Raw genomic sequence first — 25,032 nt, forward strand, 5'->3', positions numbered from 1 at the left:
TCAATGTTTCAAACCTTTGATGCATGAACCTATGAATAGATCATAAAATTGGAAAAGTTCATCTTTGAAACTTTAGAAAACTCTTTGAATGTTGGGCTCCTTGATGAATAGAGTTTCTACGATAAAAAATCATACCAAAATGATGTTAATCCACCAATTTGATGAAGAATCACCACTCAAATTTCCAATCCAAGCTCTTACTTGAGTTTTGGATCCTATGGAGTTCTCGAGAATTTCTTAGAGAATTTGGATTTTGATTTTTGAAGAATGAAATCTTCTAAATGTTTAAGGCTTATAAACATGTTTAGAATACCCAAAATACCCCTAATCAACCTCCATTTCTCTTATTTGGAAACGGGTTGAATTTACAACTTCACCCTTGCAACTTACAGTAAGCTGCGCAGAAACAGTCCATCCCACGCGTGGCCAACAACGGCCCATTTCCCGACCAACGGATTGTCCTTTTGGTCCATGGTTTGGGATTGAGGCTAGTCCTTGGCTTGGAGTTCTCCCACACCTAAGTCCTAACCCACGAAACCCATCGGCGGGGCTTCGACTGGCCGACGAGCTGTCGTTTGCCTCAGTCGATTGGGGCCTGGTCTAGGCAGCCTTGGCTCTAGAAAAAAATCCTTCCTCAAGGACCGTTTGTTGGTCATTGGAGACTTTCACCCAAAAGTTTCCAACCGGAATATGTTCTTATACAAGTTTAGGACCTCCCACATCAATTTAATCCAAAATCAATACGTAAAACCCTACGAAATATGCCAAAAAATATAAGGTCATTTTAAGGCAAACCTTTTGAACGTCATCGACGTTCTTGGACATTTGACCTCGAAACTTCATGAAACTTGATACAATGCCAATAAACAGTATTTTAACTAATATAAGGACCTCATTAACTCATTAACACACATATGGGAACATAAGTGACTTAGTCGTCCCTTGACATTTCACTTCCAAATCACCTAAGACTCTAGACATTGCCTCAATACCACATTATAGACCAATTTAGGACCTTAGACCATCGGGACAAACATGTTAGGCTCTAGTTTCACCTAAGTCATTTTTGAGGTATTACACAAAGTAAGCACGATTAAACCTTGTGATTTTTTGGTGTATCCTCCTGTTTCAACAAATATATTAAGTCAGGATTTTTGAAGCTTGTGCCAACAAGGGACATCAAGTCCTGCTTCTCAGTTGACTATGAATATTCTCTTGCTTTTTCTTTTACTCTTTTCTTTGTTCTCTTTGTCGTTCTATTTTGACAATGTAATCGAGGACAGGCTCAAGAGGAGGATGTCATTTTAATATTGAAACTATGGCAAACTCTCTTCTGCCAAAGAAGATTGGCATGCCACAATAATTAATTAAAATCTCTTACTGCTTTTCGGAATTTTGAAAAATGAACCTTCTTTTTAGAAGTTCATAGACCATGGTCATCTGAGAACGTGCATTTTTATCCTCGGGTAAATAATGAAATGACCGAAACAACAATTCCTAAAAAATCTTCAAAATGATTTCTCCTCGGGAATGCCATTAAGTTGTTAAAACTTTTTACCAAGTGTGACCTCATAATGCTATCACCATTAGCATTAGGTTGCAGATGCACGGGGAAAGTGTCTGCATTGATAATTTTAATCCCATCATCAGCAGTAGCATTGAAAACTTCATGAAGATATTGTTATTCTTCATACACTTCATTTATTTTTTCTTCTTCTTGCTCAACTACTTCTCTACTTTTTTCCTTCTTCTTCGTTAACTACATTTATATTTTTTTCTTTTTCTTCCTCAACTTCTTTTGTTTTACCCTCTTCTTCCTCAACTACTTCTACTCTTTCTCCATCATCAACAACTTCATTTTTTTCTCTTTCTTAATATTGTTTTTTTTTTAGGAAATTCTAGTTCTACTTGAGAAGAAGAAACTGCTTCAGATGCAAGTTCTTCTAAAAGAGTGGTATTTTCATTCCTCTTCCTAGGAATTGTAGACCTAGCTTTCTTCTAGATCTTTATTGTGTCAGTTATATCATTTTTCTTTTGATATGAGTCATATATTTGTATCCCTTTTATCTGCAACCACAAAAATAAAATATTGAATGCCACACATGAGCTATAAATGAAGTTTTTTTAAATACATAATAACACAAACAACAAATACGATTCAATGTCAACATGTACCAACAAACAAACTTTAACCATTTCTAAACCCTATCCAATGAACTATACAAGTGATGTTTTTTTAAATCAAAAAATATTTCAAAAAATAATAACTACCCGATCAAAAAAATGATACAACCACTAAAAACAAGGCAAGTAAGCATTGCAAATCCTAATTAAATATTACCTGAGAATATATAACTGATAAACTAAAAATGATGAGGACAACGGGCCTTACGGTAGAAGAGGATCGCAACAGATTACCACTAATATTTTAGAAAAATATCGTAAGAACAATGATATGTGAAGGAAGGAATAATGAAACGAGAGAAAAGGAAATGAGAGGTTTGAAATATAAAACGACTTTTATAGAAGAGAGGAGAGACGAGAGAGGGTAAATGAAGGGACGGTTGTATTAAAGATGTTTTTTTTTTTTTTGAATTTTGAAAATTCCATGTGTGACATATGTTGTCACATATATATGTTCTGTTGGGGCACATACCACCTTTCTGTGACATATGTTATATAGTATAATGTTGTCACATATCTCCTTTCTGTGACATATCTTACCACACATATCCTTTCTGTGAAATATGTTGTCACATGTATCATTTTTGTATTAAGTGGTATTTTTTTCGACATAAGTTACATATGTTGCCACAGACACCACATTTCTTCCTTTCCGTCATAATTGACATTTGTTCCAACAAAATCAAAATAATCATAAATATTATCAACAAAAATTAACACTTCAACAATTTTTTTATACAACTTATCAACAAAAAAATACTTACTCATTTAAAGTCGAACAAAATTTCAGTTCAGAAAGAGGAGAGAGTCACGATCGGAGATGAAGAGGAAGATAATAGAGATAGTCGGAGAAGAAGATAATGGAGATAGTCAGATTATCGAATTTTTAAGGAAGAAGAATAACTGAAGAGAGAACGGTAAGACAAGTAGAAGAATAAGAGATTTTTTTAAATGGTTTGGATTGAATTATAAAAATTCAAAAATGAAGTGTTCCCTTTTTGTTTTTATGAAAGATTAAAAAGTTTCAAAAAATCTTAATTTGGTCTCAGATTTACTTAATTACATTTTGAAGAGGATTTGACCAGCCCTTAGTCGATCTGTCACCAAAAATCAAACCAAGACTTATTTAACTAAACCAATCCAATTTGAAGAAAATTTGAAACCCACTTGAAAAGATCTCCAAATTGAGACTTAAACCTTCAAGTCTACTTTGAAACTTTAGAGAAAACTATTTTAGACTAAAAATGGAATAATAATACTCTAAAATTTGATAAAACTCGATACAAAAGTAATGTTCAAAATGTAATTTATAGTCGCCGAAAATAAGCTATGAAGGACCACTAGGTGAAGTAAGTCGGGTTGGCCGAACCATTCATTGAGCCAGCCACCCTTTGACCTCTTCATCTGCCTAATTGCCTTAACATTCAGCATCCTCGAGGTTTGCAACTTTGGACGATCTGTCTTTGCTTCACGGAACTGCTCGACGATTCGTCGGCTGCTCCTTTCTTATTGCCAATTTTGTTTATTTCTTCGGGGCTTGACACACTGGAACATTAGGCGGTCAAGTGAGGATACGTCGAGTGCTCTTGGCGATCCTCAGGCTCGCCCTTCTTCATTTATTCAGCTTATTTTGTTCCTTTTTGCCTGTTAGTTAGTGTCCTAGTTTTATTTCTCAATCTATATACTTGAAACTCAAGGGTATTAGTTTATAACACAACTTAAGCACTTGAGGACAATAACTCTATAAAAAATAAGATCTAAAAGTTTACAAAATAGTAATGCATCGTGATTGCCATAACATCAAGTGGGAGAAAGTGTGATGATACACTGTGTCAACACGTCACATAAGTTCCACCTTGTACAAATCTTTTCCAGTGTGGAAAACTTAAATGAGAAGGAGGTTAATATGAAGATCCCAGAATCATGAAAAGTTTCTTTGAAACGACTCAATATGGAAATTAACATAGAATTTTTTAGAGAGAAACTTATTTGTAAATACATAAAAGGTTATCTAATAATAATAATTATTATTATTATCGAATAGCCTCTAGATGAGACATATAAATAAGGAATACAATTATGAAGTTGTTATAAATGCATTAATGTGGATGTCATTTGTAACTCACTTCAAAACTGATCTGTAACTCTCTTTGAAATTCATGTACGAAATAAATGAACATTTTAATTCATGTAACTTTGAAGAGATATTTTGTACTATAAATAGGCGATGATTATTTTATTAGAGGATCAATCGAAAAGTACAGAAGAAAGAAATAAGAAAGCATTCTCCTATATATTTTATCTATATATTCATTATCTTAGATAATTTCATATTGCTAATATTTTACAACACATTATCAACACGATCTCTAACCAATTGACACATACTTAATTCGAAATTAATTCCTATAAATTAATCAACTTTCTTTTAGAGTCAGGTATATATTCATGTGTTTATAACATCTTTAATAGGATTTGCATAAATGTTTAATCTATAATTTGACTACTGCATATATAACTTGATTTAGCTATTATACTTTATTTGGCATAATAATCAGTACGTTACAGATTTATATTGTTATGTTATTTACTAACTTATAACTATAAATTAATTACTAAAGTAATATGATAGCATGCTAGTTAAAATAACTATTTTTATACATTATGGTAATATGTTGGTGTGTGTCATAAAAAAGAATATTATTGTATTAAATATGGATTGAAACTCTTAAAAAAATTGACGTTAATACTATATAACAATTAAAATTACATATTAAATCTATTGTTTCAATACGTCATTAGTTTATATATTTTTTAGACATTCAATGTGCATGCATGTAACATATAATTTATTAGATAATCATATTATAGTTTATCATTTGAACATTATTTACAATTTATTACAAAGAAACCAACATCATAATATTAACTCCATTATTTTATGATAGTTTTCATCATGTCGAATTTGTCAAAACTTGAATTTGTGGCACTTGACATTTCTGGAAAGAATTATTTGTCATGGGTACTTGATGCTGAAATTATGAGTGAATGCACTAATGGTTTCAAGATTATAAAACCGAAATTGAGTATAACTTTGTTGTATTTAGAATAACTTTCCAATTGAAATTATGTGGGGAAACAATAAAAGATGAGGACATGTTGGAAAAGACACTAACAACTTTCATGCCTCTAATATGAATTACAACAGCAATATCGTGAAAAAGGTTTTCAGAGATACTCTAAACTTATCTCATGTCTTTTGGTGGTTGAGCAACATAATGACCTTTTATAGAAAATCACGAAGATTGTCCTGCTGGAAGTGCTCTATTACCGGATGCACACGCGATTGAATCACATGGCGAGTCTGAAATAAGACAAAATAATCAAGGCCATGACAATGTGCGTGGGCGTGAAATAGGCAAAAGACAATATAATAATCGTCGAGGTGGTGTCCATAACAAAAGGGAGAACAATATAGGTTCTCAAAATAATCCTTCTAAAGGAAAGGGCGATCACTGTCATCGTTGTGGCCTTAAAGGTCACTGAAAAAATGAATGTCGGGCACCTGAGCATTTTGTTAGGTCGTATCAAAATTTCTTTAAAAGGGAAGAAAAAAAGGTGACACCTCCTCTTCTAAAGCCCGAGTAGATGATATTCAGGCAGGATCTTCTCAAAAATATATTGAGAATGTTGAGGCAAACTTAGCATTGAAAGATGATGCTTTTGATGGGCTCGACAATATTACTCATCTGAAAGCTAAGGACTTCTTTGGGGATCACAACTGAGATTGATAATTGAACTAGGAAATGAATAATGTTTTTATGTATTTTTAATGTCTTAATTAAAGTTTATGTACCTAAGATTTCTTTTGCTAAATTTCGTACTTTTATTATGTATTTTTATTCATGTGAAGATAAATAAAATTTTCCAGTCTTCAGTTGGATCCAAGATGAGTAGTGGAGATATGTGTCATCTGGATATTGCCACAACTCATACGATACTAAGAGAAAATAAATATTTCTCTCGTTTGATAATGAAAAAGGCATATGTTTATACAATATCCGGTAGTATAAAATTTATTGAGAGCTCAGGAAGAGCGACCTTATTAATACCTGGAGGAACATTATTGGTAATTGATAATGCATTGTATCGTAGTAAGTCTCATAGGAACTTGTTATGTTTCAAGGTTATTCGACAAAATGACTATCATGTTGAGACTGCGAATGAAGGAAAGGTGGAATACCTTTATATTACAACAATAAATGCAGATAAAAAAATTGTGCATGAAAAATTGCCAGCACTTTCTTCAGGGTTGTACCATACAAATATTGGTTCAGTAGAATCACATACCCTAGTAAACAAAAGGTTTACTGATTGTAATGATTTTATCATTTGGCACGATCTGTTGGGTCATCCCGATTATAATATGATGCGCAAAGTAATTGAGAATTCACATGAGCATACTCTGAGGAACCAAAATGTTCTTCAATCAAATGAATTCTTTTGTGGTGCTTGTTCACAAGGAAAGTCGGTTATCAAACTATCAGTGGCTAAGGTTGGGGTGGAATCCCCTGCATTTCTGGAACGGATACAGGGTGATATATGTGGACCTATTCACCCTGCATGTGGACCATTTAAATATTATATGGTCTTGGTAGATGCATCTACAAGATGGTCTAATGTGTGCTTATTATCAACTCGCAATATGGCTTTTGCGAGGTTGTTGGCTCAAATAATAAGGTTAAAAATACAATTTCCAAATTATGCAATAAAAATAATTCGTCTTGATAATGCTGGTAAGTTTACATCTCAGGCATTTAATGATTATGGTTTGCATACTGAAATAACCGTTGAACATCTTGTTGCACATGTTCATACTCAAAATGGCTTAGCAGAGTCATTGATTAAACGTCTTCAATTGATAGCTAGATCATTGATCATGAGAACAAAGTTGTTTGTTTCGGTTTGGGGGCATGCTATTTTGCATGCAGAAGCACTTGTGCGCATAAGGCCAACCAGTTATCATGACATCTCCCCATTACAATTGGTTTTTGGTCAGGAGCCAAACATTTTCCATCTTACAATCTTTGATTGTCCGATATATGTTCCAATTGCTCCACTACAACACACAAAGATGGGTCCCCAAAGAATGTTGGGGATATATGTTGGGTATGAATCTCGTTCTATTATAAAATATTTGGAACCTAGAACTGGATATTTATTTATGGCAAGGTTTGTTGATTGTCATTTTGATGAATCAGTTTATCCAACATCAGGGGGAGAACAAAAGCAGTTGAAAATGAGATAGATTTGAATTCACTTTCACTGTCTCGTTCAAATCCTCGAAAAAATCAGTGTGAGCAAGAAGTTCAAAAGATAATTTATTTACAGAATATTGCAAATCAACTGTCGAACGCATTTACTAACCTTCCACGGGTTACTAAATCATATATTCGAGCTGTTAATACTCAAGTTCGAGTTGATGTCCCTCTAGGACAAAATGTTAAGACGAATGAGTCTGGACCACGTTTAAAACGTGGTAGACCAATTGATTCCAAGGATAAAAATCCTCGAAAAAGAAAAAGAATAAATGATCAAGATGATGATCATAATATAGAGGCAATTGCTCATGAAGCTCTTTGAGGCATAATAAATGATGACACCACAAATGAGGTTCATGTACTTGAAAATAATGAGAATGAGGAAATATCTATAAATTATGTCTCGACGAGAAAAATGTGGAATCGAAATAATATTGTGGTGGATAATATTTTTGCCTATAATGTTGCAATTGAAATAATGCAACAAAAAGAGGATTTGGAACCAAGATTTGTCAATGAGTGTAGACAGAATAATTGTCCAAACTGGAAGGAAGCAATTCAAACAAAATTGGCTTCACTTGAAAAACGTGATTTTTTTGGACCAATAGTCCGAACACCTGAAGGTATCAAGCCAGTGGGGCATAAATGAATTTTTGTGCAAAAACGCAATGAAAATGGTAAAGTTGTAAGATATAAAGCACGACTTGTGACACAAGGATTTTCACAAAGGTCTGACATTGATTATGAGGAGACATATTCTCCTGTGGTAGATGCAATTACCTTCAGGTATATGATAAATATGACAGTTCATGAAAAGCTTGAAATGCATCTAATGGATGTTGTCACAACTTATTTATATGGCTCACTAGACCACAATATTTTTATGAAAATCCTTGAAGCATTTAAAGTGCTTGAAGCATATAAAAATTCAAAAGAAAGTTGTTCAATAAAGCTTCAGAAATTCTTATATGGATTAAAACAATCAGGGCGAATGTGGTATAATCGTCTTGGGAAATGTTTGCTAAAAGAAGAATACAAGAATGACCCTATTTATCCTTGTATTTTTATACGAAGGTCAAAATCTGAATTTGTAATAATATTTGTTTATGTTGATGATTTGAACATTATAGGAACTCCTAAAGAGCTTTCAAAAGTCATTGAGTGTTTGAAGAAATAATTTGAAATGAAAAATTTTGGTAAGACAAAATTTTGTCTTGGCCTTCAAATTAAACATTTGTCAAATGAAATATTTATCCATCAATCAACATATATTGAAAAGGTTTTGAAAAGATTTTACATGGATAAATCACACCCATTGAGTACCCCGATGGTTGTGAGATCTCTAGATATAAATAAAGATTCATTCCGACCTCAAGAAAGTGATGAAGAGGTTTTTGATGATGAAACAACATATCTCAATTGGGGCACTAATGTACCTTGTCAACAATACCCAACCAGATACTTGTTTTGCAGTTTGTTTATTGTCGAGATTCAGCTCATGTCCAACAAGAAGACATTTGAAAGATGTTAAGCATACATTCAGATATCTTCAAGGAACAATTGATATGATAGTGTTGTATTCTAATGCATCCAAGCCAGAGTTGATTGCTTATGCTGATGCAGGATATTTGTCTGATTCATATAAAGCCCGATCTCACACATGCTATTTATTCACATACGGAGGTACAACTATATCATGGCGTTAAATAAAGCAAACAATAGTTGCTACGTCTTCAAATCATGTAGATATAATAGCTATTCATGAAGCCAGTCGGGAGTGTGTGCAGTTGAGATCAATGACTCAACACTATTTTGCAATTATTCGGTGTTTCTGTGCAAACAAAGATTCCAACAACATTGTATGAATATAATGTTGCTTGCATTGCACAATTAAGGGAAGATATATTAAAGAAGATCGAATAAAACATATTTCACCTAAGTTCTTTTTCACACATTATCTTCAACAAAATGGTGAGATAAATGTTCAATAGATTCGTTCGAGTGATAATCTTGCAGATTTATTCACTAAAGCATTGACAACATCAATATTTGAGAAGTTAAGATATAGGATTGAGATGCGTCGTCTCCAAGATATCAAATAAGTTCTTCATCAGGGAGAGTAAATACGCGCTATACTCTTTTTCCCTTAGCCATGGTTTTGTCCCATTGAGTTTTCCTGGAAAGTTTTTAATGAGGCAGCACTCAAGGCGTATTATAAGATGTTGTACTCTTTTTCCTTCACTAGGCTTTTCCCACATGATTTTTCCTAATAAGGTTTTAACGAGACACATTATCTATGGACATCCAAGCAGAAGTGTTATAAATGCATTAAGGTGGATGTCATTTGTAACTCACTTCAAAACTCATCCATAACTCTTTTAAAGTTCATGTACGAAATAAATGAACATTTTAATTCATGTAACTTTGAAGAGATATTTTATACTATAAATAGGCAATGATTATTTTATCAAAGGATCAATCGAAAAGTACAAAGAAGTAAGAAAACATTATCCTATATATTTTATCTATATATTTGTGTTAATACTTTCATATTGCTAATATTTTACAACAGAAGCAAAATTAATCAAACATTCTCCTATATATTTTATCTATATATTTGTGTTAGTAATTTCATATTGCTAATATTTTACTACAGAAGCAAAATTAATCAAATTTTATGAAATGCACCCATCCGTATAAACCCTAGACTAATTATAAAGATAAAAAAATAATAATAACGTTGTGTGTGTATGTGAAGAAAACAGTCACTTTTATCAGATCTCGCTTTACTAGAGTTGCCGAAGATCATCCCAGCAGGCACCAGTTGCACAAGATCATCAAAGAGTCAAAAACACTGTTCAATTTCAGAAGAAACTGACCTGACGTAACCTGACCTGACCTGACCTCCTTCAATGGAGGACGCTTACGCCCGATCTGTTTCAGAGGTATCCTAAATTCTCCTGTTTCTGGTTAAACAAGAATATACCTTGAATGCCAATGCTGCAATTCCATTTCCAGGTTCTTGAATTCTTCGCGGTGGATCCAACTAAAGGTCTTACAGATTTACAGGTGCAATTTCAGTGGCCAAACTACTTGGGAAGGATCCAATTCAATACCCCTAATTCTTTTTTTTTCTTTTGTTTCCCAGGTTACACAACATGCACACTCATATGGCAAAAATGGTAATCATTGTTTCCCTTACTTCTCAAGTGTTATGTTCTTACAACGGTGGCATTTTCAAATAACTGAACAACGTAGCTCATGTGCATGTCTGCGTTTTGAGAATATTTGCTTATTTTACAATAAAAAAATATAAGTTGTAGTACCTATAATATCACAAACTTAATTGCCTAGGCTCCATGTTGTATTGCCATCTTGTATCTCTATTTGCTTATGAATTTTGACAAGTATGAGGTTACAGGAATAAACCAGGAAAAGAATGCATGCAAATTGACTACTTTGTGCCCTTAAATTCAGTAAGCGGAACAATTTAGGCATGTCCACAGTTTATCACTATACATTGGGCTAGTGGACATTCCTATCTTTGGTCCCTAAGGTTGGTGAGGATTCTTTTGGCCAGGTTATTTTGAGAAGAACAAAAGATTCATAGAGTTAAGATCTTCTAGTTTAGTTAATTTTACCAGAATTCTTGCAAGATTAGGAGATCATCCTATGTCCAAGAGATTTCGGTTCCAAATGTTGTTATGATGCTTAGATAGCTGCTATCTTCCAATTGTGTTGTAATTTTAGCTAACAATGGATAGAAGTTGATGATTTGATTGAGCAACTAGTTAATGTTGGTTGCATAACCGGTATGGTTGTGAGTATATAATCAAGTTTGTGGACCCAAGAGTTATGAAGCTACAGAATGTTAATGTTATACTACTAGCTTGCATCTCAACTATAATTGGTATGATAACAATGGTGTCTGCATCAACTTACATCTCAACTATTCCACCCGGTTCCTGCAATCCTACCTGCAATTGTATGGATAATTCTGTTATCAAACTTTAGGTAGATTGGAAGTCATTGCTTTGAGTGTTTATGTCTGTGTTAGATTTGAACAGTGGTGTTCCATGTTATGTGTCTACTTTGTTGACCACTAAGCAGTATTCTTTGAGACTGTGAGGGCATGTTTTGCACGGCCTTATGATACTGGATTGTCATGAACAGAATAATGTTCTAATGGCCAGGATGATGTGTTGTTTATTTGAGGAGAGGCCACTGTGATACGCCTAAAGAATCACTCAATTTTATTCTGTCTCGGACGCCATAGTTTTTTTTTTTAATTTCATACTAATAAAAATGTTTTTCTTTCTAATTGGTATCTGTTGTGGTAAGATTTATCTTCAAAACAAAGTAGTACCGGAATCAGATTAATATGTCATAATTTTAAAATAATTATGCATGTGTTTTGTTATGTGTTACTCTATATGCTTGTCATTTGCCTGATTTTGTCTTCTCTAATTAATTTTCTCTTTGGTTGCATGTTTCATGAATTTTCTCAGTGTTGCCTCAAGAAAAAAGTAAGTTCTCTTTCCTTTCCCTCTCTCTCTCTATCAGACACATATAATTAGGTTGCATCTAAAATAGGGTAGAGACATTCATAATCAGCAAGCCAGCTTCGCTTTAGTTAAGGAGATTTTATTCTTGTGTTTTATTTTATTGCTATAGTAAAATACCTGAACTTTTGATGGAGTCACATTTTATTAGCATTTGTTACAACGATAGGAAAACCAGTGAATGCTTGACTGATATTGTACTACAAGAGCTTTTTCTAGATGAGCATATGGTACATAAGATATGAATTAACCATATTCGTCAGTACTCTACAGTCTACACAATTATGTTATATGTTGTATGCACCCCAAATATTCGAGACAGACAAATAAATAAAAATATTATTTTATTTGGTGACGATAGAATGCATGCCTTTCTTGATATTTTTCTTAAAAAAAGAATGCATGCCTTTCTCTTTTATATTATTTCATTTTGGTGATGATAAAATGCAAAATGATTTGCAGTAAAGTAAGCGTTTATTTTCTCGTCCAGTCCTAATAATTGCATTTTCCTCTGAACTTAACGTTGCTACACTGAGCTCGGTTGTTTTTACAATTCTAAGCCATCATGGCATCCGGATTCTCTTGAAATATGTATAGATCTAGAAATCTCTCTTGAGTGACAAGTGTCCAAAATCCAAACATCAAATCAAAATCCATCTCTATTGCAAGTTGCCACCGAAAGTTTCTCCCATCCTCGGCTTAATTTTTTTTTTAAATCCATCTTTGATTCATGTGTTTCCATAGGTTCACTCCTCAAAATGTGGTTATTGCCGTGCTGGTTTAGGGGGCAACTTCCTTTCATTCTGATCATTTAGTTTCAATTAAGTTTTTCTTTTGCCATTGCAAAATCCCCATACCCACTTCCCTAGACAACTTTATATTGTAGATTAGGTATCTGATGCCCTTCCCCCTTCCTATCGTGGTCACAGATTTTTCCACTTTGCATGACTAACTTTTCCTCTTTTATTTTCTTTCTATTCCAGAAAATGTCCCGTCTAATTATGTGAGAAATAAACAGGTCCGAGATTTTACTCAACTCCATATTTATCTAAGTCAGTCATTCTTAGAGGATATGTAACACATCTTTCAGGTGGTTAAGATTCTTTCTAAAGTTGTAACACTCTACACCCTACACTTCACTTTTATGCTTTGCTTCTAGTGGTATGCCTGATGTTGATAATGTACCAATCTTTATTGGTTAGTGCCTCTTTATTCAAGATAGAACTCATGGACAATGAGGCACATGGCTTAGTTTGCGCTGCCTACACTGAAGTGCATCTTAAGCGACACAAAGCACCCTTGGTGAGCTTTTCTGAGCTAAAAGTCTTAAGCAAGCCTCAAAAGAGACTTGACAGCACACCATATTGTGATGTTCCTCCTAGAAGAATAGCTACTTTTTTCAAAAATTGACATGCAACCAACATGCTACTTTAAAGGCCAATAAGACTACTCTAATATCTTTTATCTGATCATCCTTGTAATCACGCGAAAACAATGTGTCATCTGCAAAGTGGATGCTGGAAATCTCACTTACTGTCATGGATCCTTCTTACCGTGAAGCTAGTTATCTACCCCATTCTTTCATCCTTAGTTCTACTAAGACCTCATTTGAAGCTAAATGCACATCTAAGTGATCAAGATCTGGTTTTTCGATCTGAACACTGAATGATAAAGATCGTTTGTTTTAAACTTGTGAATATAAATTGTTTATCAATATGTAAACACAATAAGTAATATACTTGAAAGAAAGTTGTAGTTAAACATTATATCAACAAAATATTAAAAAACATTAGTTGAGAAAAAATAAAATTATTATTTAATAATAATTAAAATTTTCGAAAATATAAAGATAAATCTTATAATTTTTAAAAATAAAGTGAAACTATCTTCTGTACATAACAAAATTATATTAACAAAAATAATTGTTAGAAGTTATTAAAAGAAAATTCTCATCATCTTTTACTAATTTTTGCAAATAATTTTTATCAATTATTGATGACCAAGCAATACGATCAAGAATTAAATGTTGTTGAAATAAAAAGGGGAAAGAGCATGGATAGTTGATGGTTGGAGAAAGAGAGGCATGATTTTTTTGCAAAAGAAAATATATGGAACGAACTTTAATAGAAGTCTGTATTTAAAAGAATCTGAATGAGATTAAGACTCTGTCGTAGGTCTGATTCATTCTGACCCATTAAGTGATTCTTAAGTAGAAAAAACAGTCGCAGTTAATAATCTAATATTCAAATCATTCAAATTTCGACCTCCATTAAGTGCAAACAAATGAGGACTAAGACTATCCATCACAATTATAATAAGGGTAAATGGATCATCTTGTCCAAGGCCTCTAGAAGATCGAAAGAAGCCTCCACCCTGGCCATGCAACAAGACTGAGGACTTCATTTGTGCATTAAGACCTCTTTCTCTACTTCCACACTTCATTTTCTCTAGAACTGAGATGAGGATATTCCAACCTAATCGGGTCTAGGGATTTTCTATGTCTTAATTAAAATGATTCCCCTATTTTCTCCTCTTTATGTTCAATCTAGGCGCACAAATTAGCAATAAGGACTTACTTGAAATTCGCCTCTCCTTATAAAATTATTTTTTGAATGATGAGCTTGGTAGAAAAGGGCTTTATTAATGTCTTGTTTGCTAAATGGTCCCTCAATTTCCTTCTCTTTGTTTAGTCTAGGTATTCATTTGCAATTGGAACCTAATTGGAGATTTTCTTTCCTGAGATAAAGACTTCTGTGAATAAGGAAGCTGGGCATAATTCATCCGTTTCAGTCTCTTATACATACTAACAAGCTGATTGGTCTAAAGAGTAAAGACCTGTAATTCCAAAGTCCCACTTTTCTTTGAGATCAGGGAAATAAAAGAAGCGCCTAGATTTCTTCAAACTTCATCTCCTTGCGTTGTTGCCAGACCTCTCTCCGTGTTCCAGCATATGTGTAAAATATGAATACCTATCTAAATCTATTAGGTCCAGGCCTCTGCCTCTTCTTCACAAAAGTGACATTCCAATAATCTCTCTGATTCCCATATCTTCTAACAGTATTCCCATTGCTTTCAGTAATAGGGGAATTTGCAGTGTTCTGAAATATGAATTATTATTCGTGGAGTGTGTACCTATGATATAGTCTCAGCTGAATCCTGGTGTTTGATGACCCACACCATTACTTATTGACTGAACCAAGCTATTGCTGGTTTCAACAATTCAGTTGAATAAATTTTAAGCATTGTGCTTATTAATTGGGACAATTATCTTTTGCTACGTAATAATTGGTACATTGTTGCTTAGCTCTGTCTACTTATTGTTATTATTAATATTATTATTATCTATTGCAGGCACTCCTTTCTGGAAGTTGGTGCTGAAGCAATTTAATGATTTGCTTGTTAAGATTCTAATTGCAGCTGCTTTTATTTCCTTTTTTTTGGCACTTGCTAATGGAGAGACGGTAATATCAGCCTTCATTGAACCTTCTGTAAGCAAACTTGACTTCTCTTTCTTACTGTCATTAGGCTAACTTGACTTCTTTTCCTTACTGCCATTAGGGGATGGAGTGGGAGTGTAATTCGGGGGAATTTTTCTTTTACCAAACATAAATGTCTAATGATTTAAGGACAATATGACCCACATATCTCTCTTACTAAAAAATACTTCCAGTTCTGCTCCCAGGCCTTGTTTTCTCATGGATATCAGCTAGGGTCCCTTAAGGAGTAAGGACTTCTGGCTACCCCTCTCTGGTGGTATTTGATTGCAGGAGCAGCCATTTTCATTTTTTTTCTTTAAAGCCTTTTATCTACCATGGATATTTAAAATTATTTTAGATCCGGGGGGGGGGGGTTAGTTTTTTGGCATCACAGAGACGTTGTCCAAAAGAGAAATATGGTTCAAATGGGTTGAGAGCTCATGGTTGCACATTGACGCTCTGTTCTAGGTACCTCGGAGAATTAGAAAGGCTTCCATTGTTTAGGGGAGAGTCTACCAAACATGGAAAAGCAGAGAAAAGTCTACATCTCTTTTCTGTTCCATGAAATTCTACATCTTTGATCACTTCTGGCACTATAATAACTGTTCTAGATTGCCTTGTGACAACATTGTAATCTAAACTTTTTCATCATTGTTTCCTTTGTGATTTAAGCGCTTGATGTACTTTTTTTCTTTTTTTCTTGTAGTATAAATGGGTCATGTTTTGGTTGTATAATAGCAGCACGAAAAAATATGAATAGGAAGAACTAGCTTGGCAAAAATAATTCTAAAGTAATAATTCATTATAATACAGTGAACATGATCTCATATTTATTGAAAGAAAGGATGCTAGAAAGTGCCAAGAAAAGTCTTCTGGTGGTACTGCTGAAGAACAAAATTCATATCATTTATGAATTCCTCCTTGTTTTACCATAATCACAAGTGATGTTTATAGGTTATCTTGATGATATTGGCTGCAAATGCAGCGGTCGGGGTTATCACAGAAACAAATGCTGAAAAGGCTCTTGAGGTATGATATTCAGTTGAGTGTAGAAATAGTGACATTGCTGTGCTAGTGTTCTAATTTTCAGGTTATTCTTTCGATTTCTGTCTCTGTTTAGTAGGTTGAGTTCTTATCTTCTTGATCAACATGTGTCCCCTTTCTTGTATATCCTGGCTTTATTTTCTTATTCGGGTCATTTTCACTAGAGGATGTAAAAAATGAATTTAGAAACTCTTCTTCTATGTGCTTAATCTCACTTTGTGGGTTTTCACTGGGTATGTTGTTTTATTCCATGTGCCTAACATCGTATTATAATGAAAAAATACACAAGTTTCCCTTAGACTTGTTGCAAAAGTCATTTACACTCAACTTTGTGGCGATGACATGGAAGAGCAAGTATATTTAATTTTCTGGAAGATTGTGAGGGCAAAAAAATGCTCAAAATAAATCTAATTAACAGGTGTCCCTTTTAGATTGGACATCATACACTAGTTACACATATGCCATAATACAATCTTTTATTGTTTACCTTTCTACTTTTTTGTTTTTTCTTCTTTTATTCATTTTTTGTTCTTTCTTCTTCATTTCAACGTACCAGAGTCTCTTCTTGATTTAAACATTATCGATGCGTCACTATTATCACCTCCACTTGTTGGCGAAACTATGCAGTTAAACCACCAAAAAACACCAATGGAGCTCCAAACTAAGATCGACTCATAGTTGGAGCTGCTTTACTAGCAGATGTTTCATCTAAGACTGACTTTGAGTTGGAGCTGCTTGACTGGAGATCACCTAAAACAAAGAAGAAAAAAGGAAAAAAAGGTGCAAACTAAGGTTTAGTAATTTCTTATGCTGTCAAGTAGATGTGCAAATGAGCAGGATAGTTTAATTTTGGGCGGGTCGAAATGGGTCAAGCTAATAAATGTTTCATAACCAAAACCCAAAATTTACTTGGGTCAAAATGTGTAATTTATCGGGTTAACCCAACCCACCCAACATGACCCCAACTTTTTCTTTCCTATTATTTTACAGTATTATTGCTCTGCCATTGGTTACAACAAGAATAGTGCATGATAATATATACAATCCTACTTAGAATAGGAATAGGAATAGGAATAGGAGTAGAAATAGTATATAGAATCCTATTCAGAAAAGTATTGTATTGTAGTGTCCTAGTTAGAAAAGGAGTCTAATATAGTGGCTATCAGTAGGGTCTCAATGTAATAATATAAATAGGGTCTTAATGTAATAATAGATGCAATTCAATAATATTCTTCACTAATATTTTTCACATAGTATCAGAGCCTCTATGATCTCGGTACTAGGTTGAGAATCAAAGAGCTTTCGTCGCCAACATGTGGCTTTACCCATATATGTCTCCTGTTTGTCCAATGATTATGTTAACAAAAGTAGGGCCAATGTTATATGCATGAACCCTATATTCAAGGGAAGAAACTCAGTTAGACAAGTCATAGTGCGTCAATTTTTGATGACTTTCTAGGGCTGCTTTGTGTCACCCCCATATCCGTTAGTGTTTGTGTAGCATTGTGCATTCTTTCTGGTGATTACATTTTCATATCGTATTTGTCTAGCACCATGACATCCTTCCACTGACTACTTTCTCATTAAATTCTATTATATGTAGAAGCCAGTGTTATCAAAAGCGAAAAGCGCAAAAAGGCTCTAAGGTCGGTGGGGTCTTTAAGCGCAAAGCACAAATAAAGCGTGGACTTTGATGAAAAAAGGCGCAAAGGGAGAAAAAAATACAAATATATATGTTTAATGCAAGACTAATAATTATAAACGTGAATGACAAATATATGACCAAAGAAATTGAATTATTTTTTATTATAAAGTGAAATATCAATTGTTCAGTGGCACTTCTTCATAAGAGGTCATTGGCAAGGAAAAATTTGCCTTAGAACCTTGATGACGACACTAAAGTGCACATAAAGCGAGGCGAACGCTCAACACGTTTTGAGCCTTGCTTCAGGGCTTAAGCGCGCTTAATGCGCGCATTTGATAACACTGTGTAGCACCTTGCCACCTTTCTGGTGACTACTTCATTTCTGATTTGTGTAGCATTGTGCATCTCTTTGACTACTTCTCATAATTAGTTTGCGTAGTATCATGATTTTTTCCAACCTACTTTCTCATATCTGAGTTGTGTCTTTTCGGTGACTCCTTAGATTTGATTTGTGTAGCTCCATGCTTCTTTTCGGTAACTACTCAAATCTGATTTGCGTAAGTTTGTGGCATCATTCCGACCCTATCCATAAAATTTTTTTAGTAGGGTCGTGTCGTCGGTATGGATCCTACACATAATTTTCTTTCTCACTAGGTCATGTCATCATTCCGACCCTACCTATGTAATTTTATCTCTCAGATTGTTCAGCCATCAAATCTAATACTGTGACGCGTGTGCATGTTTCGACCAGTTTTCAATGACATTCTTGTTTAATATCAACTCATCCATTGATTCCAAGATGATCCATGTATTTTATACCAGATTTTTTGAGCACTTTCCAGCGTCCACTGCATTGTGAATAAGGCTATATGGAGCAAGCACCTAATGTTGCTAGGGGGAGTTTAGTAGCCTTGTATGTCGATTTCATAAGTCACTATGGTCTAAAACAATTTTTTCAAGCTTGGTTTGGGAAGTTTAACTTTGTAATTTAGGAATTTATCACTATGTGTTTTATCGACATTGTGCATTAATTCCAGTATTTCATGAGAAGACTAAACATATTGAGATTGACTGCCAATTTTGTGACTAAGCACATTGAGATTGACAGTCAATTTTGTTAATTCAAGTGATCAACTTGCAAATATCTCACTAAGCCCTGCATCGGTCCTCGTATCAATTACATTTGTAACAAGCTAGGTGCGTACTACTTGTATGCACCAGCTTAATGGGGAGTGTTAGAATGAGAATAGGAACAAGATTAATATATACAAATCTACTTAGAATAGTAATATGAATCAAAATAGTATATAGAATCCTACTTAGAAAAAGATTGTATTGTAGTGTCCTAGTTGGAAAAGGAGTCTTATGTAGTGTCTATAAATAGAGTCTCAATGTAATAATGTAGATACACAATTCAATAATATTCTTCTCAAATATTTCTAACACCATTCTTAGGCTGCTCAGGCTGCAGAAGTCAAATTCTTTGCAGTTTCTTGGTCAACCAGGTTAAGGTTCATATTTGTAAGAGCTGGTAAGATAATCCCAGGGTCATTCATTTCGTAAATTATGTTGTTGTGATTTGTGATTATTCCGTTGATGGTAGCTTGATCTTCATATGATGAAGTTAGACCACACATGTTTATTTCATTAGCAAAGAAGAATGAGCCGTATTTACACTTTACCAATGTTCAAAAAAAAGAATGAGCCGTATTTACAATAGCAGATAATTTGAAACAAAACAATGATATTAGTTTAGCTTCACCTCAATAGTTCTTGTTACATGGTCTGAAGTCTGAACCCAATGATGATCAAATCTATTTGACTGGTCATTTTGGGTCAGCCCATTCTGATCTACCAGATCTTTTATTGATAGCCAGCCTATTTTAGTCCGGATGGGTTTTTTCCACCTCTACTGTCATGGTATATCTTTCTCCATTAGAATTTGGCATTGTGACTGTCTATGTTACATGGAGGAAAATGTTGATATTCATAAGGTGAATCAATTTTTTGTAGTTATGATCTGTCGCGTTCATCACTTACGCTTGAAAATTTGACTCACAGAGTCGTTTCCTAATTGTAGGAGCTACGTGCATACCAAGCTGACGTTGCTACTGTCCTGCGCAATGGTAATTTGAGTTCTTCCTACTTTTGAATCCCCTCTTCAGTTGAAAGCTGTTTTTTTCCATTAGTGCTTATGGGTAGCCTTTTAAGCGCCTAATATGATTCTGATCATGTTAATTGTGTCTCTTCTTCTGGCTTATGTATTTTTTAGTCTATGTTTATGTAAACCTCATTTACGTAAGACAAGATTGTATTGTTTAAAACAATTCAAATTGTTCTTCTGCATCCTTAATGTGCTTCATACTTTGGTGTTATGATCTTTGTTTTATTGAAGCATGTTTGACGAAGTCCTTTTTTTGTTGGATATAAATAGTATGATTGTGTATCTCTTATTTAGGAGAAAATCCACATTTTGGCATCGTTGTGGGTAACTGTATAGAGATGTGTTAATGCGTTACTTGTGTAGGCTATCCAAAGCTCTGCACAGTCTCTTTAGTGTATATATGTATGTCAAGGATGAGGCTGCAAGCTCAAATAACTGTTCTTCTTTGGAAAAATGGAGAAGAGAACTTTAGATAAACGGCCTGTCATTGGTGGGCGTTCAGAGTCAAAGTATATTAGAACATGGAACAGAAGGTCTTAAGGGAAAATGAGGTCATAGCCAAAAAGAAAAAAAAGAAAAGAGAAAAGGAAAATGATAATCTGCACCAGCTCTATGTCATTATGAATACACTGGAGCCTTGCTTTGCAACTCCATGTTGGGCTAGCCAGACTTGGTTTGTCATTAGCTGGACTTCTGATCTCCATATGAAATCTGCACATCATCCTTCAATCCAGTACATTGAGGCATGGAATTGTGGAATTCCTTTACCTGCTGCTAAACAAAATCTTGAGAGCTTTTACATATCACTTTCAGTCATTTCTTTTTCTTGTGCTTGGTTGATTAACATTTCAACATATCGTGATTAACTATTATGTGAAATTTGATCTATCAGGTTGTTTCTCGATATTACCTGCAGCAGACCTTGTCCCTGGAGATATTGTAGAAGTGAGTGGTATGTTGAGTCTTTTAATTATATCAACTGGAAATTGTATAAGATTTCATGCTCATCCTCTTTTTATTTTGCACTAATCTTTTCTTTGTGGCCTTTCCATGAAATGTGAAGTTGGGTGTAAAATTCCAGCTGATATGAGAATGATCGAGATATTGAGCGATCACTTACGTGTTGATCAGGCAATTTTAACAGGTGCACTGTCCGTACAGATAATAATGTCCTTTAATTGCTTAACAGATTATGCAATTTGACCTTCCATTGCCATTTGTTTTATTGAGAATGCACATCATGAGTTAAAAGAATCACAAATAATGTGAATGCAGTGAACTCTTTAACAATAATAATGTTGGGAGGTTGGAGTTGTGTTTAATTGTTTATTATAGTATTTCCAAATGTACCATCTTAAATAGAAGTAGATGATCCGTGATATTTTCATCACAAACAACTTATATTTTATAGTAGTATGTATCTAAGACCTTATGCTACAAAAATTAACATTGAAGTGAGCAAAATAAGTAATCATTTGATGTTATTGACAATAACAGTCATAAATCCTTGTTTGATGAAAATAACAATCTTAAATCTTAAGTAAGTTAATAGCTGTTAACATCAAATTATAGGAAATCATAACTAAAGAATGAAAGCTGTACACGATGTTTCTTGTAAGTTATCAGTTTGATAAGTTATCAATTATTAGGTGTTAGAAAAATAAAAATACTAATTACGGGACTTGAGATTAGATTTGCGTAACTTTACAAATGATGGATGGGTTACTAACTTTTGGAATAGTAATTACTAATACAAAAACTATTATAATGCCAATATGCAAACCTTTTCTTGAAATATTCGGAGTTCTTAGCAGGTGTTATACTTGTATCTGCCTATTATATGGCGCTTCAAGTTTATATGCTCCAACTACAATGTTTCACTGATACAATGAGATTGCATGAAAAGTAAAATGAATCAGTTCTGCCAATCAGTGTACCTTTTTCATTGTAGGCTCTTTAGTTGCTTTTGCTGCCTTTCATTCCTATTTTATGCATCTTCTTTTTGTTCTGATTACAGGCGAGAGCTGCTCTGTGGAAAAAGAGCTTGATGCAACGACTGCTACAAATGCAGTATACCAGGATAAGACAAGCATCCTGTTTTCTGTAAGTTATTAAAACCAGTTCTGTGGAGAATACTAGATAAACGGAGCTTGGAGCATCAATTTATAAATAAAAGGTCCATCATGCTGATGTGTTTGACAATGTAGTAGGGGAGATGATAATACTGTCGCTTGGTTGATTCAGTAGCCTTGATAAATGTTGACCTAATTATAAAAAAATTAAAAGATGGGCATTTGAGACTGAACATTCTCTAGGTTGAAGTACATCCTTGAATTTGTGGGATGCTGAGATTTACCTTTTTACTAACGAGACATGTCAAAAGGACATAAACTCTTGTCGATATAGAGACCCTGAAAACATGTTTATTACGATGACTTTAGCATTCTGATGACGTCTTTTTCTAGGAAGTAATGGGTATTATTGATAACTTGCTTGTGCATGATATTTTTGCATCTTCTTTACTTGTCACAAGCTCTTCCACGTCTCACCATTTATAGGTTTTTTGGTACTCTCTTCTTCCCACCCGTGACTTATTTTTTTCCTTTAGTATTTGTAATTATTAGTATTTTTTCTAAATCATTGTTAATTTCAAATGGAGTAAATTCTAAATCTGTAATATTTAAAAAAAGAAGAAGCTCAAGTCTGGATGATAGATTGGATGACCAAATGAGATGATAGATTAGATGACCAAATGAAGTGCATCAAAGACAAGGAAGGAAAAGTATTGGTGGAAAAGGTATACACTATACGAAGATGGCAGGCATACTTACATAAACTCTTGAATGAAGAGGGGAACAAAAAATATGGTCCAAGTGTTTTACAGAACTTTGCGAGTTGTCGAGATTTTGGATACATTAGAGGTTTAAATATTAAGGTGGTTAAGGATGCTATTCATAAGATGATGGGAGGGAGACCAAACCAGACGAGATCCCAGTGGAACTTTGGAAGGTCGCAAGCAAGTGTGGAGTGATAACTAGGTTGTTTAATGTCATTTTTAAGACAACAAAAATGCCTGAAGAATGAAGTGATCTTGTTATAGAGGGGTATCAAGCCTTATTGTGAGAGTTTGGGAGAGGGTGGTGGATATGAGGATGGGGAAGGGTGTGTCTTTCCGAGAACTAATTTAGTTTCGTGTCAGGGCGATCAACTATGGAAGCCTTCTTAATGAGATTGGTGAAGCAGTTTAAGGTCAGCAAGAGGGGCTTAGGCATTTTTTGTTTTCATTAAGATTTAGAAGTTTGATTTGGATGCACATCTGAATGATGAAGATGTTGTCTCTAGATTTGAACACGGAATGGTTAAGACGGCTTGTTTTTCAAAATCTGAATATACATAATTTATTTATATGTACATAATAAAATAATTATATAATTCAAATGAAAATTAATAAATAAAATCAACTATTTGATAAAAGAAATAAAACATTTATGTCTGCTAGAGATGGGGGAGATACTTTGTTGTGTTGGTGGTGATAGTAATAGTAGTTGTTAATCTTCAAGTAATGATGGTGGTGATAGTTTGTGACGATGGAGGTGGTTGGTGTTGTGGTGACTGTCGTAATGGTGATGATTCGTAGTTTTTTTTTTTTTTTAGAATTAGTATTGTTGTATTCTTCAGCATTGGGAATGCTGGCCACCATCAGAATCAAGTTACAAAACAAGTAGACTCTAGCTTCACAAAGCTCCTAGAAATTCTACTAACTCCTCTATTTCCTCTATACAATTATGTTTACACCAAAAATTAAAGTCTCTAGGCAGTTCCATTTCACATCATGGACTGGTCTGATTTTGTCTTCAAGACACCTTCCAGGCAGTTCCATTTCACATCATGGACTGGTCTGATTTTTTCTTCAAAAAACCTTCCATGCAAGAGGGTATTATCCTCCACTCTTTTTTCTGACTTTTACTTCCCCCTCTTTTCATCCAATAACTCATTAGATCGGCTGTATGTTTCGGCATTGTCCACACTGTCTTTGTGAGACTGAAAAACATGTTCCACAATTGGACAGTGAATTTACAGTGTAGGAACAAGTGATTGTTTGTCTCCCTAGTCTCATTGCACAAAAACCATCTAGTCACCACAACTCTCCCCTTCTTTTGTAACACTTCATGAGTAAGACGTGCTTTTCTTACCACTAGCCATGTGAAACATTTCACTTTTGTAGGGGCTATGTTCTTCCATACATATTTCCATATCTTTAGCTCTTCCTCCTGCATAATGCTATTATCCCTCTTGTATACCTTATTTACAATGAAACTTCCTTTTGAACTGTGTCTCCATCTAAGTCTATCAGGCTCCATTATTATCCCACGAAAAGTATCCACTTCTTCTTTTAGCAGGTCAACTACTCTTTTCTACCTCCCAATCATTTAAGTGTCTTCTGAAGTTTAGATCCCACCCTTGGGGGGGACCAGCAATCAGACACAACAATTTCAGGGTTGCTAGATAGTAACATGAGATCTTGATAATTATCCTGCAGTGGTACTTCTCCTATCCAATTATCCTTCCAAAACCTAACATTGTTAACATTGCCCACTTGGAATTTAGAATTCTTCTGGAGCTTTGACCATAGACC

The 25,032-nt window shown here is 34.2% G+C and overlaps 1 protein-coding gene across 5 annotated transcripts in view; it reads left to right on the forward strand.

Moving 5' to 3' along the window:
* Positions 1 to 10,065: 10,065 nt before the first annotated feature.
* The window catches only part of LOC101256303 (calcium-transporting ATPase 3, endoplasmic reticulum-type), an 86,400-nt gene continuing 71,433 nt past the window's right edge, over positions 10,066 to 25,032 (forward strand). For 3 of the 5 annotated variants that reach the window (XR_011210647.1, XM_004242901.5, XM_019214832.3), the window contains exons 1-10: positions 10,066 to 10,450; positions 10,524 to 10,574; positions 10,654 to 10,687; positions 12,014 to 12,031; positions 15,419 to 15,555; positions 16,498 to 16,572; positions 20,313 to 20,358; positions 21,289 to 21,348; positions 21,460 to 21,540; positions 22,414 to 22,499. Coding sequence is in view for 4 of the 5 variants with exons in the window: in XM_004242901.5 (XP_004242949.1) it covers positions 10,418 to 10,450; positions 10,524 to 10,574; positions 10,654 to 10,687; positions 12,014 to 12,031; positions 15,419 to 15,555; positions 16,498 to 16,572; positions 20,313 to 20,358; positions 21,289 to 21,348; positions 21,460 to 21,540; positions 22,414 to 22,499 (621 nt within the window). In the remaining variant the exon portion in view is untranslated. Of the gene's footprint in view, positions 10,451 to 10,523; positions 10,575 to 10,653; positions 10,688 to 12,013; positions 12,032 to 15,418; positions 15,556 to 16,497; positions 16,573 to 17,214; positions 17,368 to 20,312; positions 20,359 to 21,288; positions 21,349 to 21,459; positions 21,541 to 22,413; positions 22,500 to 25,032 lie in introns of those variants that run through there. The other 2 variants (XM_026031919.2, XM_026031918.2) reach the window with 2 other exon arrangements.

This window comes from Solanum lycopersicum, chromosome 7, assembly GCF_036512215.1.
Source record: "Solanum lycopersicum chromosome 7, SLM_r2.1".
Lineage (NCBI taxonomy): Eukaryota > Viridiplantae > Streptophyta > Magnoliopsida > Solanales > Solanaceae > Solanum > Solanum lycopersicum.